The sequence below is a fragment of the Schistocerca serialis genome, chromosome 4, assembly GCF_023864345.2.
Source record: "Schistocerca serialis cubense isolate TAMUIC-IGC-003099 chromosome 4, iqSchSeri2.2, whole genome shotgun sequence".
Classification (NCBI taxonomy): domain Eukaryota; kingdom Metazoa; phylum Arthropoda; class Insecta; order Orthoptera; family Acrididae; genus Schistocerca; species Schistocerca serialis.
The window spans coordinates 249,888,713-249,900,982 of NC_064641.1; the positions used below are offsets into that span (position 1 = coordinate 249,888,713).

General features: G+C 35.7%; 1 protein-coding gene across 1 annotated transcript in view; it reads left to right on the forward strand.

Moving 5' to 3' along the window:
- LOC126473651 (transcriptional regulator ovo-like) overlaps positions 1-6,431 on the forward strand; it is a 129,231-nt gene extending 122,800 nt beyond the window's left edge. Inside the window, exons 7-12 of the mRNA XM_050100874.1 lie at positions 510-626; positions 1,223-1,479; positions 2,424-2,741; positions 2,821-3,157; positions 3,515-3,639; positions 3,873-6,431. Coding sequence (XP_049956831.1) covers positions 510-626; positions 1,223-1,479; positions 2,424-2,741; positions 2,821-3,157; positions 3,515-3,639; positions 3,873-4,043 — 1,325 coding nt within the window. The 3' untranslated portion in view covers positions 4,044-6,431. The remainder of the gene's footprint in view (positions 1-509; positions 627-1,222; positions 1,480-2,423; positions 2,742-2,820; positions 3,158-3,514; positions 3,640-3,872) is intronic.
- Positions 6,432-12,270: the final 5,839 nt, after the last annotated feature.

Below are 12,270 nucleotides of genomic sequence, written 5' to 3' on the forward strand. Positions count from 1 at the left end.
TGCTGGAGTATATTGAAAGATGTGAAATCTCATCCTGATAACTTGCTTACTAATAAAAATATGTAATCCTTTTGTGTGTGATGTTACTAGTGTACTCTGGCAATTAGTAATTTTTGTCTTCACAAGGATAAGGAAATATTTGTAGCTGGTTGCAGATCAGTGTCTTTAAATCTAATGTGTGGCTGACATGAATTTTTTAGTCTTAAAACACTCTGTAATAAAGTGACTCTTATGATATGAAAACAGTGATGCAATTGTAGCATAAGAAGTCAGCTATATAATTTTCATTGTAACAAAAGTTGGCAGAGTTTTGGTAGGTAGAATTAACTGAATATCTTTACTTTTATACTTGAACTTAAATTTAATGATGTAAACCCTATTAAAAGATTCTTATATCCTCTCATTCATCTATTTAGACACTGTTGTGCAGAACAGATTTCAATCAAGATTTATGAGAGGAATTGTTCAAGCTTTTTGGTTACTTTGAAATTGATGTATATACTTTGCAGGTCAGCAAGATGTCAGTGGCAACAGCAGCAATACAAATATTCCACCACCAGTCGAACCAAGTGTAGATCCATTTCCAGAACATTGTCAGAATGTACTCGGCCTTTCTACATCTGCAGGTATGAATGTTTTGGCAACAATCTTCCTGTAACTTGAGCGACTGCTTTCATATATTTACTTATTTTGTCATAGAACTGATAGATACTGTGTCTCAAGTACGGGAATATGTATTTTATATGTAACAAGTGTCATATGGCTGCAGATTAAATTAATTGAAGAAATACAGCAGCATGTCTAGTTTCTTCTTACTTTATGCCAAGATTTGTTTGGACTTTCATCCATCTTAAAATGAAGTGATATAGTTATGATTTTGCTGTAGGAGTATATAGATGTCATTTTGAATGCTGCAGCTGTTTCTCATTTTCTGTCTGGTAGCTCACTGTGTGATACAGTGTATAACATACAATTTTACACACAGTGACCAATTGTTATGTATCATTATTTCCCATGTTCCTGAGTGAAAATAGTTTTCTTGTGAATAACAATTTACATAAAGACTCGCTTTGAGTAATGGCCTGCTTACCAGGTTTGGGAGCATTAAAGGTAGCTTGAGAAATACCCGTAACACTGCAGCATTACACATATTTATATTTAGATAGTTAAGTCTCATCACAATATTTCAGCTGAGTTATGTAATGAAATATTACTATTTCAGCTAACAACAATGGACAGCGCAGTTTTGACACTTCACGTAATTTTGCTGCACCCTCTCAATTTGGAAAGAATGGTGTTTCATCCTCCTCCTATGGAAATGGAGAAAACAATCCCTCAGCAAACAATGTTGGCTATAGTCCTCTCCCAAAGGAGCGTGCAGAGTTGGCACTACATATATCATCATCAGCTTCCCCTCCGACAGATGCTACTTCTCCAGCCCCGGATGCTGTGCCTCATATGCAGCAACTGCAGATACAGGTATGGATTTCCATTGCACCTTCCTGCCACTCAATGCCATTGCTCTGTGGTGAGCAGCAGCCTTATCTCTTCTTCATGTTCTTGTTCACTCCCAGATTTTCCACTTCTTTTGCACTTTGAAAACTATTTCATAAAATCTTGAAAGGTCCTAGCATTGTAATAAGTGCACAAAAATGTCCAAAATGAAATTACAATAAAATAGAAACAGTTACTAGCTTACCGGCTAGCAGCAGACATGGACTTAAATAAAAGGTGATGTCAGCGTCACCCTATGTAGCTGAAGAGAAGCAAGTTGAAGGAAATTGGAATGTAGTTAGTTAATGTAGGGATCTTGATCAGAGTCCTGAATCTGTGTTAAAAGAGAGAGATGATAATCGATAAGTATAATGAATAGTATAATTGGTATGTTATTTAATTCAGCATCTCTAAGTTCTTATCTGTAAATCTACAGTGGGGCCTGAATGCTTTTGCAGTGAAAATTATTTAAGCAATTAGTTTTTTAGGTCACTAAATGGATAAAACAGTGAGTGTAGATAAATAATTGAGATCAGTGGAAATGTGAAGTAAAAATCAATAGAATCTTGTTAGGGATATAGGTAGTTCTACTTCAGAGAGAGAGAGAGAGAGAGAGAGAGAGAGAGAGAGAGAGAGAGAGAGAGAGAGAGAGAGAGAGAGAGAGAACTGTGTAATTCTTCAATACTAGCGAACTCAGTAATGCTTCACAATTGTTAAATAGATACGTGAATTGGATTTTCATTGTAATCTCGTTCTGCCCACTCTTCGTCCATGTCCATCCTGCCTAAGTGTTACAGTAAATAGGTGTTAATATCAGGTCTTTAGATTCTTCTTATTTCTTTTCTTAAAGCTCTAAGTATCGAATCAAATCAAATTAACATTAACTTGTCATCAGTTTATAATGAGAATTTTTTAAAATATTATTACAGGTGCAGATGTCACAACAGCAGCACATGGTCCAGCAGCATTCATCAGCTAGCTCACAGCTACAGCTGTCACCAGGGCTTTCATCCTTCACAGCTGGTGGAGGCCTAGAGCTGCATTCACCTGGGGCAGTTTCACTTCCATCACCCGCCTCCTGCAGCCTCGATGGAGCTGGCTCGGGACCTGGTTCTCTATCACCGCCTGCTTCAATTTCTGGAGGACCAAGTCGCAGAACGGCAAACAGCTCAGATGCAAATACTGTACAGACAGACATCAGCAACATACCATCATTGCAAGTTCGTGTTAACATCTTGCAGCAAAGGGTAATAATTTTATTCTTTGCATTCTGGTTCTCCATTTTCTTTCCTGTATTTGTGATAATAATGAGGTTTTTCCTTACAGCTTGGTTTGCCTGTGGAGGTGCCATTGGAGTTTGTCAATGGTGGTCATGGCATCAAAAACCCATTGGCAAACCATGAAATGACACCTGCAGTGCCTGGAGGAAGACCTTCTTCAAGGGCAGCCCATGTTACAAATGATTCTGTGGAACGTCCCTCAGCCAATCCTGATGATCCTACACGTTTTACATGTCGTATCTGCGCCAAAACCTTCAGTCTGCAGAGACTTCTCAATAGGCATATGAAGTGTCACAGTGATGTGAAACGTTACCTTTGCACTTTTTGTGGAAAAGGGTTTAATGACACTTTTGACTTGAAGCGGCATACCAGGACACATACAGGTGTGTGTACATATTTATCACATTCTTAATAAAACGGCACTGTTTGAAAAGGTAGAGATGCGTTTTACTTAAAATTTCTCAGAAGCAATGACTGTGGTCTGTTGTATTTTGAGTTAATGACCATTCAGTCAACATAACTTTACCTGTTGTCAGCTGTTTAAAGTTGTTTTAAAAGGACAAATATTTTATGCATTGGTTTGTTTAACTGGTGATAAAGAACAGGCAGTAATAACAACCATAAAGATATGCAAGATGAATCACAGAACAGTATTGAGATTAATAATAAAGTCTAATGGAATGTGTTTTCACGCATAGGTATTCTGTTGGGCAAACTCTCATTATAGTCTTTTGTTGCAGGTGTTCGCCCATATAAATGCAACCTGTGTGAAAAATCCTTCACACAGCGGTGTTCTCTAGAATCTCATTGCCTCAAGGTCCATGGGGTCCAGCATCAGTATGCTTACAAAGAAAGGAGAACAAAGGTAACTAAAATTTCCATTAGTGATGCAGTAACAATGGTTTATTAAGAAAAAGGGAATGGTGAGAAAATAACTAGCAGTCTTCCAAGAATTTCTGAGCATTTGAGAAAAAAATTTCATTTTATCACACCTTTTCTTGGAGATTGTTACTTCCCTGTGATAATCACCATTTTGTTTTTATCTTTCAGTTTATCATTTTTTACATTATATTTCTAACTCAGAAAATAATTTTTCAGATGTACGTGTGCGAGGAATGTGGTCACACAACCAGTGAACCTGAAGTTCATTACCTACACTTGAAAGATAACCATCCATACAGCCCAGCACTTCTGAAATTTTATGACAAACGTCATTTCAAGTTTACAAATGCAAACTTTGCCAACATGCTTCTGCAAGTGCGATCATAAAGCATTACCTTCAATGTGACTTCATGACAAGCTTAATAACAGCTGAAGGAACATGAGTGTGTGTGTGTGTGTGTGTGTGTGTGTGTGTGTGTGTGTGTGTGTGTGTGTCTTCTGTTATGAATATGCACTGCTGTCATTATGCCGAAGAAGTTAACAGTTAACCAAAGACAAGACATTTTTGGAAAGTGAGTAAGAATCTCAGTGAACAGTGAAACTTTAGAGCAAGGACACGGTTGTGCATATAAATGTGGACTTGGTGATAACCATTCATTGCGACTCTGTACTCGCAATTGGCATCAAGTAGCTGACTATTGTTCTAAAGTACAGTATTGCTTTGAGAGTTTGTATTTTGTCTAAATATCAACTGGCTTTTTTCTAAATGTCTTTTAGATCACTAATCAGTTTTATGTTGACCTTTCTTTTAGATTTTTATAACAGGAAGTAAGGGGGTTGTGCATTAAAGGCCTATTGGTAATCAGACATTATGTAAACTCTTCGTTATATGTTAAAATGTTTCAAAATTTAGCATATTTCAGTATTTAAAGTATTTGTTATCTAGTACAATCTTATAAGGTGGTATTGAACTCATATTTTGTCATCTAGTGGGATTGTTAGTGTATATCTATTGTGATAAAAGTTGTTAGTGTACAGGAGGCATTGAGAGTAGCAATTCCAAAATCAGTTTCAGAGCTCTAGGTAGTTTGTATGACCATATGTGCAATACAATTCATTTTCCACAACCAGAAGAATGGAAAAATATTTTTTTTTTTTTTTTTTTGTAATATCTGGACTGCTGCAACAATCTTACCAAGAAAGTGGATGTACTGAATACTATTTGTATGTAGACTATATTTTTAATTACAGACTTTAACAGTATGTACCTGTGATATATATATATATTACATTAATATTTGTGATAAGTACAATTGAAAATAATAGATATTTAATGAAAGAAAAGACGCTACATGTTGTGCTATTTTTGGTGCAGTTATTTGTTGTCTTGTTGAAATGTTGTATCTAATAATATAATTGAAAAAAACATCGCATGTTCCAGACTGTTCATTACTAAAGTGAAAAGTAAACTTCACAATTAAAGAAGACTTGAACTTGTGAGTTGACATTGTTCATTCACAATTAGAATACATGTGGCTGAGGGATGGTTACTTGTAAATAATGGGCTGGTATTTGGTTGTGTAGGTCTGTATAAACAGTTTCCTGTGTGGTATGTAGCTGCAAACATGATAATCACACTATGAAGTACTCACATTTTTGCAAATGAAATGTGTAATAAAATACATTTCTGAATTTGTCATAAAAGTTCTCTATTCTTAGTGATAGTACATTTTGTTATAGAAATGTTGCTGAAGGGCAAGAACTGGAAAAAAGTACTCAGTTTATTACACCTTAAGAAATTTCTTCTTGTATATAATTGGGCTTCATCCACCACTGAATGGTTATAATAGAGCCAGGTTGTAACAGAAAAGTCTGCCAGACTATTTATTTAAATTCTCACTATCTTAAAGGAAGCATAAAATATGGGTTGTACACACTTGTGTAAGTAAACTGTAGCCATAATATATGCTTGGTATCATTTCTTAAAACAAAAAGAAATGGATTTTAGGATGAAATGTTCACATTTCAGGGAAAAAATATGCATCATACATATGTATTCATTAAACTGTACAGGGTTATATCTGAATCTGTATTACAAAGCAGACTGATATCATGACACATACAGTTCCTGGGTAGAAGCAAAGACATCTGTGGGTAGGTGGAAAGATTCTGTTTTGCCTTTGCATTACCTCATTCTTTCCAATCACATCAGTGAAAAAGTGTGCATGGAAAATAAATTACTTGATAAAGCAAAAAACTTACAACAAAACTTAAAGGTTCAAACACTTCAATACTGATGTGTGTTGCGGTTTCTTTCTTTCTTTCTGGAAGGCTACATCTAAAAAGGTGTACAGTTTTGCATGGACATGCAATTTTACAGTGTAACAGAAAAGTACATATTTTGTGAAATTCAGCATGGGCAGTAAAATTGTAACAAATGTCTATAAAAATCACAGGCTTATTGCAACATAGTAAAAAATTACAATACATGCTACAGTCCATTTGAATAAAAAGTGACTTGACAACTGTGTAGTTTGCATGCAAAAGTTATGGTAAAATGTAACTATGGCATATGTGCTGATTTGAGTAATTTTTTGACATGTGAGCAATGGCTGTAGTTGAAACTGAAATCATGTTCTTAATTTATCTCAACGGGAAAATATATTCATAAAAATACATCCAAAACTGAAACCTGCAGAAAAGCATTGCAAATATTATAAGTAATGTAAATTTCAGTGCTTGTATTTATTGCTTAATTAAAGGATTGTTAACAAATGACTCTTGTTCAACACTTACTTGGAAGGCTAGTCTTGTCTAAGTATGTATAGTTGCTCCACGTACAAGATCTACTTTCAGAGTGTTAGCTGCAGCTAGTTTGTCTTTAAAGACAATATCTTTAAGCAGCATTTATAAAAGAGAAGTGTGTGTGTGTGTGGGGGGGGGGGGGGGGCGCTAAAGTACTAACTATGGTTTTTTCTGACCAAAAGGCCAATTTAACTAATATCAGCATGTTTTATATTCTACTCTGGCTGTAACTTGTCAATGTATCTGATACCACCAACTACTTTTGTTTCATAAGGCTAGTTTCCACCTACTTACATAATTTTGTACTAAAAGTAATTTCTGTTGCCTCTGTGATTTCTAGTTCATACTTTCTTTCCACCTTCCTATATGCTCTTAGAGATGTGACTAATTGCATTGGTTATGAAGAGAGCTTCTGACATCAGTTTAAATTGAACGGTTGCAGGTCGATGCAAATATCTTGATATTTCAAAGTAAACCTGCAATACTGTACTGAATTCAAATTGTTTATTTTTAATCCTTATTAACACCAGATTTCCTCCTGACATGGTCTCAAGCTAGCCAGAGCATTAGATACAGGGAAAAAAAATCCTATGTTTAAGACTGGTCTAAACTTAATCTGACTGTACCAGTATTAAAATTGAAATTTTACTGTAACAAGGCATAATTATTCTGAATTTTCACTTCTTCAGGCACACAGTAGCTATTGATGTAAAATGTTGCAATGTCTGTTGTTAGTGCAGTTTGTGTTCAGTATTTTAACAGAATTGCAAAAGTGGTAAAAGGTTACCCCATTCACTGTAGTGAAGGGAAACAATTGTAAATAACATGAATAAAACATTCAGAGAGAATTTACAAGGACAACAGCACCAAGAGATTATGCATATTTGCCATGTAATATCACAGTATCTTATCCGGAAGAATGAATGCTATCTAAATTCAGATGCTTAGCCGCAGTAAAGAACAAAGGAATATAGTGACAAATTTTCAAATTATCACCAAAAAATTGTACACAATCAATTAAAATAAATGTTCTGAAAATGACCAGAAAAATTGTTAAATTCGGATTGTTGGCCATAAAAGACAAGAGCTTTGCCTAAGAGCAGCTGAAAACAATGGGACAAAGAATGGACCACCAAAATTAGATTGATTAGGCTTGCTTGGACACAAGTTTAGCAAATCAACTGTCGGAGGGATCACAAAAAGACTGTTTTTAAAAAGCAGCAGTTCTTTGATTACATACAGTATTAAAACCATCTGCTGACTTAGTAGCACCTCCCTTGTTACTTTTCTAACCATTTCAGTAGTTGGTGTGTTATCTAAAGGGCTGAAGTGAGCAATGGTAATACCCAGTTATAAAAGTGGAAATAAACAAGTGACCTCTAATATAAAACCATCTGCCCCCTCCGTATCTCTTAGGTAGCTTACAACAGAAAGTAAAAACACTTTCCTGTGAATAACCTCTTAATCACAGCTCAATTTCTTTCATAAAGGTGTCTGTATTGAACAAGCAATAAGATTTCTCCAAACTCTGTTCAACAAACAAACAAACAAACAAAATCATCTTGGCAATTTTTGTGACCTTGTCAGCACATTTGTGTACATAACAAAATTTTAGTAGGGAAGCTAAAATGTTAGACATGCCTCCCCCTTGCTTGGATGGAGTCTTGTCTTAATAAAGAAGTGTCACATTATCTAATGAAATGATAGCAATGAGATTAATTTCACAGTTGAAAGATTAAACTTGGTGTCCCACAAGTTTTTTTACCTATAAGATTTGTGTCATTGTACGACTGTATAAAAACAGTAATTTTTGCTGATAAGGCATTCTAAAAAGGTCCCAAACACATTCATACCAGATTCAGATATGAAAGTAATGGAACAGGTTTATGGCTGGTTCAAAGCAAACAGCTTAACCTATAATCCTACAAAGGCTCATATCATACTAATTCAAACAAACTGGAGTTACAGTGCCAGAACTGACATTAAAGGGGACACACTGAATGAGACTCTCTGTAATGTGGCACCACCATGTGGATAAGTTAAGCAAACAGCTCAGATCTGCCCAACTTCAAAATCTCTGTTGTGATATTAAACTGTAGACATAATTGCTGGCATACCTTGAATTCTTTCTCTCTATTGTCCTGTGACATAAGCTTACGGGGCACTGTAGCTAAGGCCAAAAATTATTTATTCTTCAGAAGTATGCAGTAAAAATATTAAGTAGTTTATTATAAAACATCTCACAGAAGTTTCTTAAGACATCAGGATTCTTGCTCAGCATTTTTTGTTAGTAAGCAGAGTTAGTTCATGAGGAACTATGCCATTCATAAACAGCAAAACTAGGAGCAAAAATTGCCATATAGACTAAGCATCTATGCCTACAGTTTCAGGATGAATTTTTATTTTCTGGTGGAAAAAGTCTGTAACAGTTATGTTCTCTGATATATTTCAAGCAGGAAATTTTAAATTCCAAATATTCAGAAACAAATAAAAGAATGTCATTAGCCACTCCAATTCGTTAGAAAATCTGCACTTAAGGGTCTCTTCACTTAACCAATATATAGACAGCTGGTTTATTAGACACTCCTTCTATAATTTATAAGATTATTATTACACATAGATGTAAATTTCAGTTAACAACCAAGCCAAGGTTGTTTCGACGATGCTTCAGAAGTTTCATTGGGAAGCCCTTACCCATCCCAATTGGTGTCCATGTGATTTGCACATTCTTGTAGTCCTGAAGAAATTCATTCATGGCTGTTGATTTGCTTTGGAAGAAGTGCTTGCTGGGTTCAGTTGATCATTTCTATATGCAACCATAAACATTTTTTCATCAAGGAATTGGCAGTGTTGTCTCAGCAGGATAAGTGTGTTACAGTTGTTGCATTGCTTCTGAAATGAAGTGTTTTTACTGTTTCACATATGTCATGTTTTCATTTGATTGCCCTTATACTTAAGATAAACCAGCTATTGGATGACTCTGCATATCACGTACTAAATAAGAACCCCACAGCCAAAATGCAGTGAAGAACTTTTGAGCTCCTCAAGAATGGCATGATCTCGGATGTTGTGGTCAAGATGCTACACACACATGCACCAATCCTTCCCAGACTCTATGGATTGCCTAAAATTGATAAGGATAGTGTAGCACTTTGACCAATTGTAGTATGGGTGTGCCACAATGCAAACTAGCAAAACATGCAGCAGTACAGTTGAGCCCTTTACTAAAAAAATGTAGCACTGTAATCTTTCACTCCCTCATATCATTTGTTGTTTTTCATGCACTTCGTAATTGACTCTTTTAATAAGCTTTGACAGGAGTAAGCTTTGCAATAAACTTTTTTACTTCTTTTCTGATAGTTGGTTCCAGTTCTTCACATCCAGGTGTTGATTCTTGAAGCTGAAATTTTTGACAATGTAGCTTCCAAATGACATGATATTGCTGAAGTAAGCCTGTTCTGTAATTTCTGTTTCTGTATTATTTATTATATCACGTTTTTCTATGTCCACTCTTTAATATTTCAACTTTAAAATTATAAATTACATTGGTATTGCCAAACATAAAAACACGTCCGATAACATCAGAGGCAGTACTAACAATATTCCAGAGAGTTTACAAACTTCCTTGACAAATCACTTTCTAGTCATTTCTATTATTATTATTTTATAAATGAATCCAGAAATAAATTTAATAAGTAACATCAGATTGTGCAATTAATAATAGCAATTTTAAGTGTGTCAAATATTCCATAATTTGAAATGTTTCCAAAAGAAGAATTTTAACTGTACATACAGAGTTAGTACATATAAACTGTAACAAAGAACGTAAAGTAATTTCTTTTTATACGTTTTAGCTTGAAATATAATACATCATGTACAATATCATATGAAATTCTTTTATAAAAACAGATGAGAGAATTTAAAAGGCATAAAATATTTTTGGTATAGATAACTTTTGTTCAAGAAAGGTACTACTAGAGGATGTTCTTTTACAGCACCATATACACAATTCGGAAGACTGTGTTTATAAACTCAAGAACTCACACCATCATACATACTAGAGTTTAAATCTAGTGCCATTACAGGAACTGCTGTTGCTCATTGGTGAGAAGCTGGAAGGAGAACTTAGTGTTATTCAAACACATGCTCAATTTGACCTATGTTTTTTATTCAGTGACCAATACTTTGTGCAGACTGATGGTGTTGCAGTGGATGTCTAATCTTTTTACACAAGATTTCGAACAGGGAACACTTCAGTTGGTAGAGTTAAAACCTTTTGGTGGTATGTTAGTGACATCTTCATAATCAGGCCTCCTGGCACTGCATTGTTAGATGCATAAAATACATGTTTATTTTGTAAACATTTAAATTATCTTCATTCCAAAATTACGTTTACATTCCATATGGAGAAAAAATGGCAAACTAACATTCCTGGATGTGTTGGGGTGTAGAAAAAAGGCTGGCAAATGGGGTCACACTGCGTACTGTAAACACACACACATGGACCTATACTTGCAGGAAACCAACTGTCACCATCCTCTGTAATAAAGCAGCAATCTTAGGATATTTGTCCACAGAGCATGAGCCATATTGGATTCAGACAGCTTATCTGGTGAGCTATTCTGCCTATTCTGAGTGGGAAATTCAATGTGCCTTAAACGTGGCACATGTTAGACAATGTTGGGAATTATATGAAAGTGAAGAAGAAAGAAGAGTGTTTGTCTTACTATACATTGGTGGTGTTTCTTCAAAAATAGGAAGATTACTGAAGAAACGTGAAGTTTAATGTCTTGCATTTGCCAGTGAAACACTGAGCTCTTTTAGGCCCAGTGAAGGACAATTTTACTTCAAAAAGTTTTGGCATTTATAAGATTTCTTGTAGCTGCAGGAAGTTATACACTGGAAAAACTTGTCGCACCATGGAAGGCAGGTGCTCTGAACATTGATAACGCACATTTGTACCAACGAGAGAAATTTGCAGTAGCTATGCACTGTCTCAGTACAGAGCACAGTATGGACAACAAAAATACCAAAATTCTCTTGTTGATATCTTTGTACAGCATAATAAAAGAAACAGAAGAGTCACAGCTCAATAAATTTTGTGGACAGAGATACCATGTTCCAATGTAACACAGCATGGGAACCATAACAAGCAATATTAGTCACAGCAACCACAAAGGGAAACTGCGGGTCATACAAGAAATGATGCTTCAATGGCGACTGCCACATACCAGTGAGAATGCATATTTCAGCATGTGGCTTCAGGTACGGTGTTGGAGTGGCCTACAGCAGCACACAGTAGAAACAGCCTTTGCATGATCGCTGAAGTCCTTGGTTCATTGTCTGACTGGTGGCATGTCTGTCAAAAATATGTTCAAATGTGTGTGAAATCTCATGGGACTTAACTGCTAACATCATCGGTCCCTAAGCTTATGCACCACTAAACCTAAATTATCCTAAGGACAAACACTTACACCCATGCCCAAGGGAGGGCTCGAACCTCCACCGGGACCAGCTGCACAGTCCATGACTGCAATGCCTTCGACCACTTGGCTAATCCCTCACGGCGTATTTCTATCCTTCCTGCAACCAACCAGGAAATTGTCACTATTGGTCACTGAACTTGGCACCTTTACATTTGCTACTTTTACTGCCTTAAACAGGAAGCTTCAGTCACATCTCAGCAGTGTTTGTTGCTCCTAAAGATGTGGCTCAGTTGTGCCAAATAAATATTGTAGCGATTTCATAATGACATCAGATATCTTGCCCAAGTACCATTTCTATAATCTATAAGCAATTCTCAAAGTTA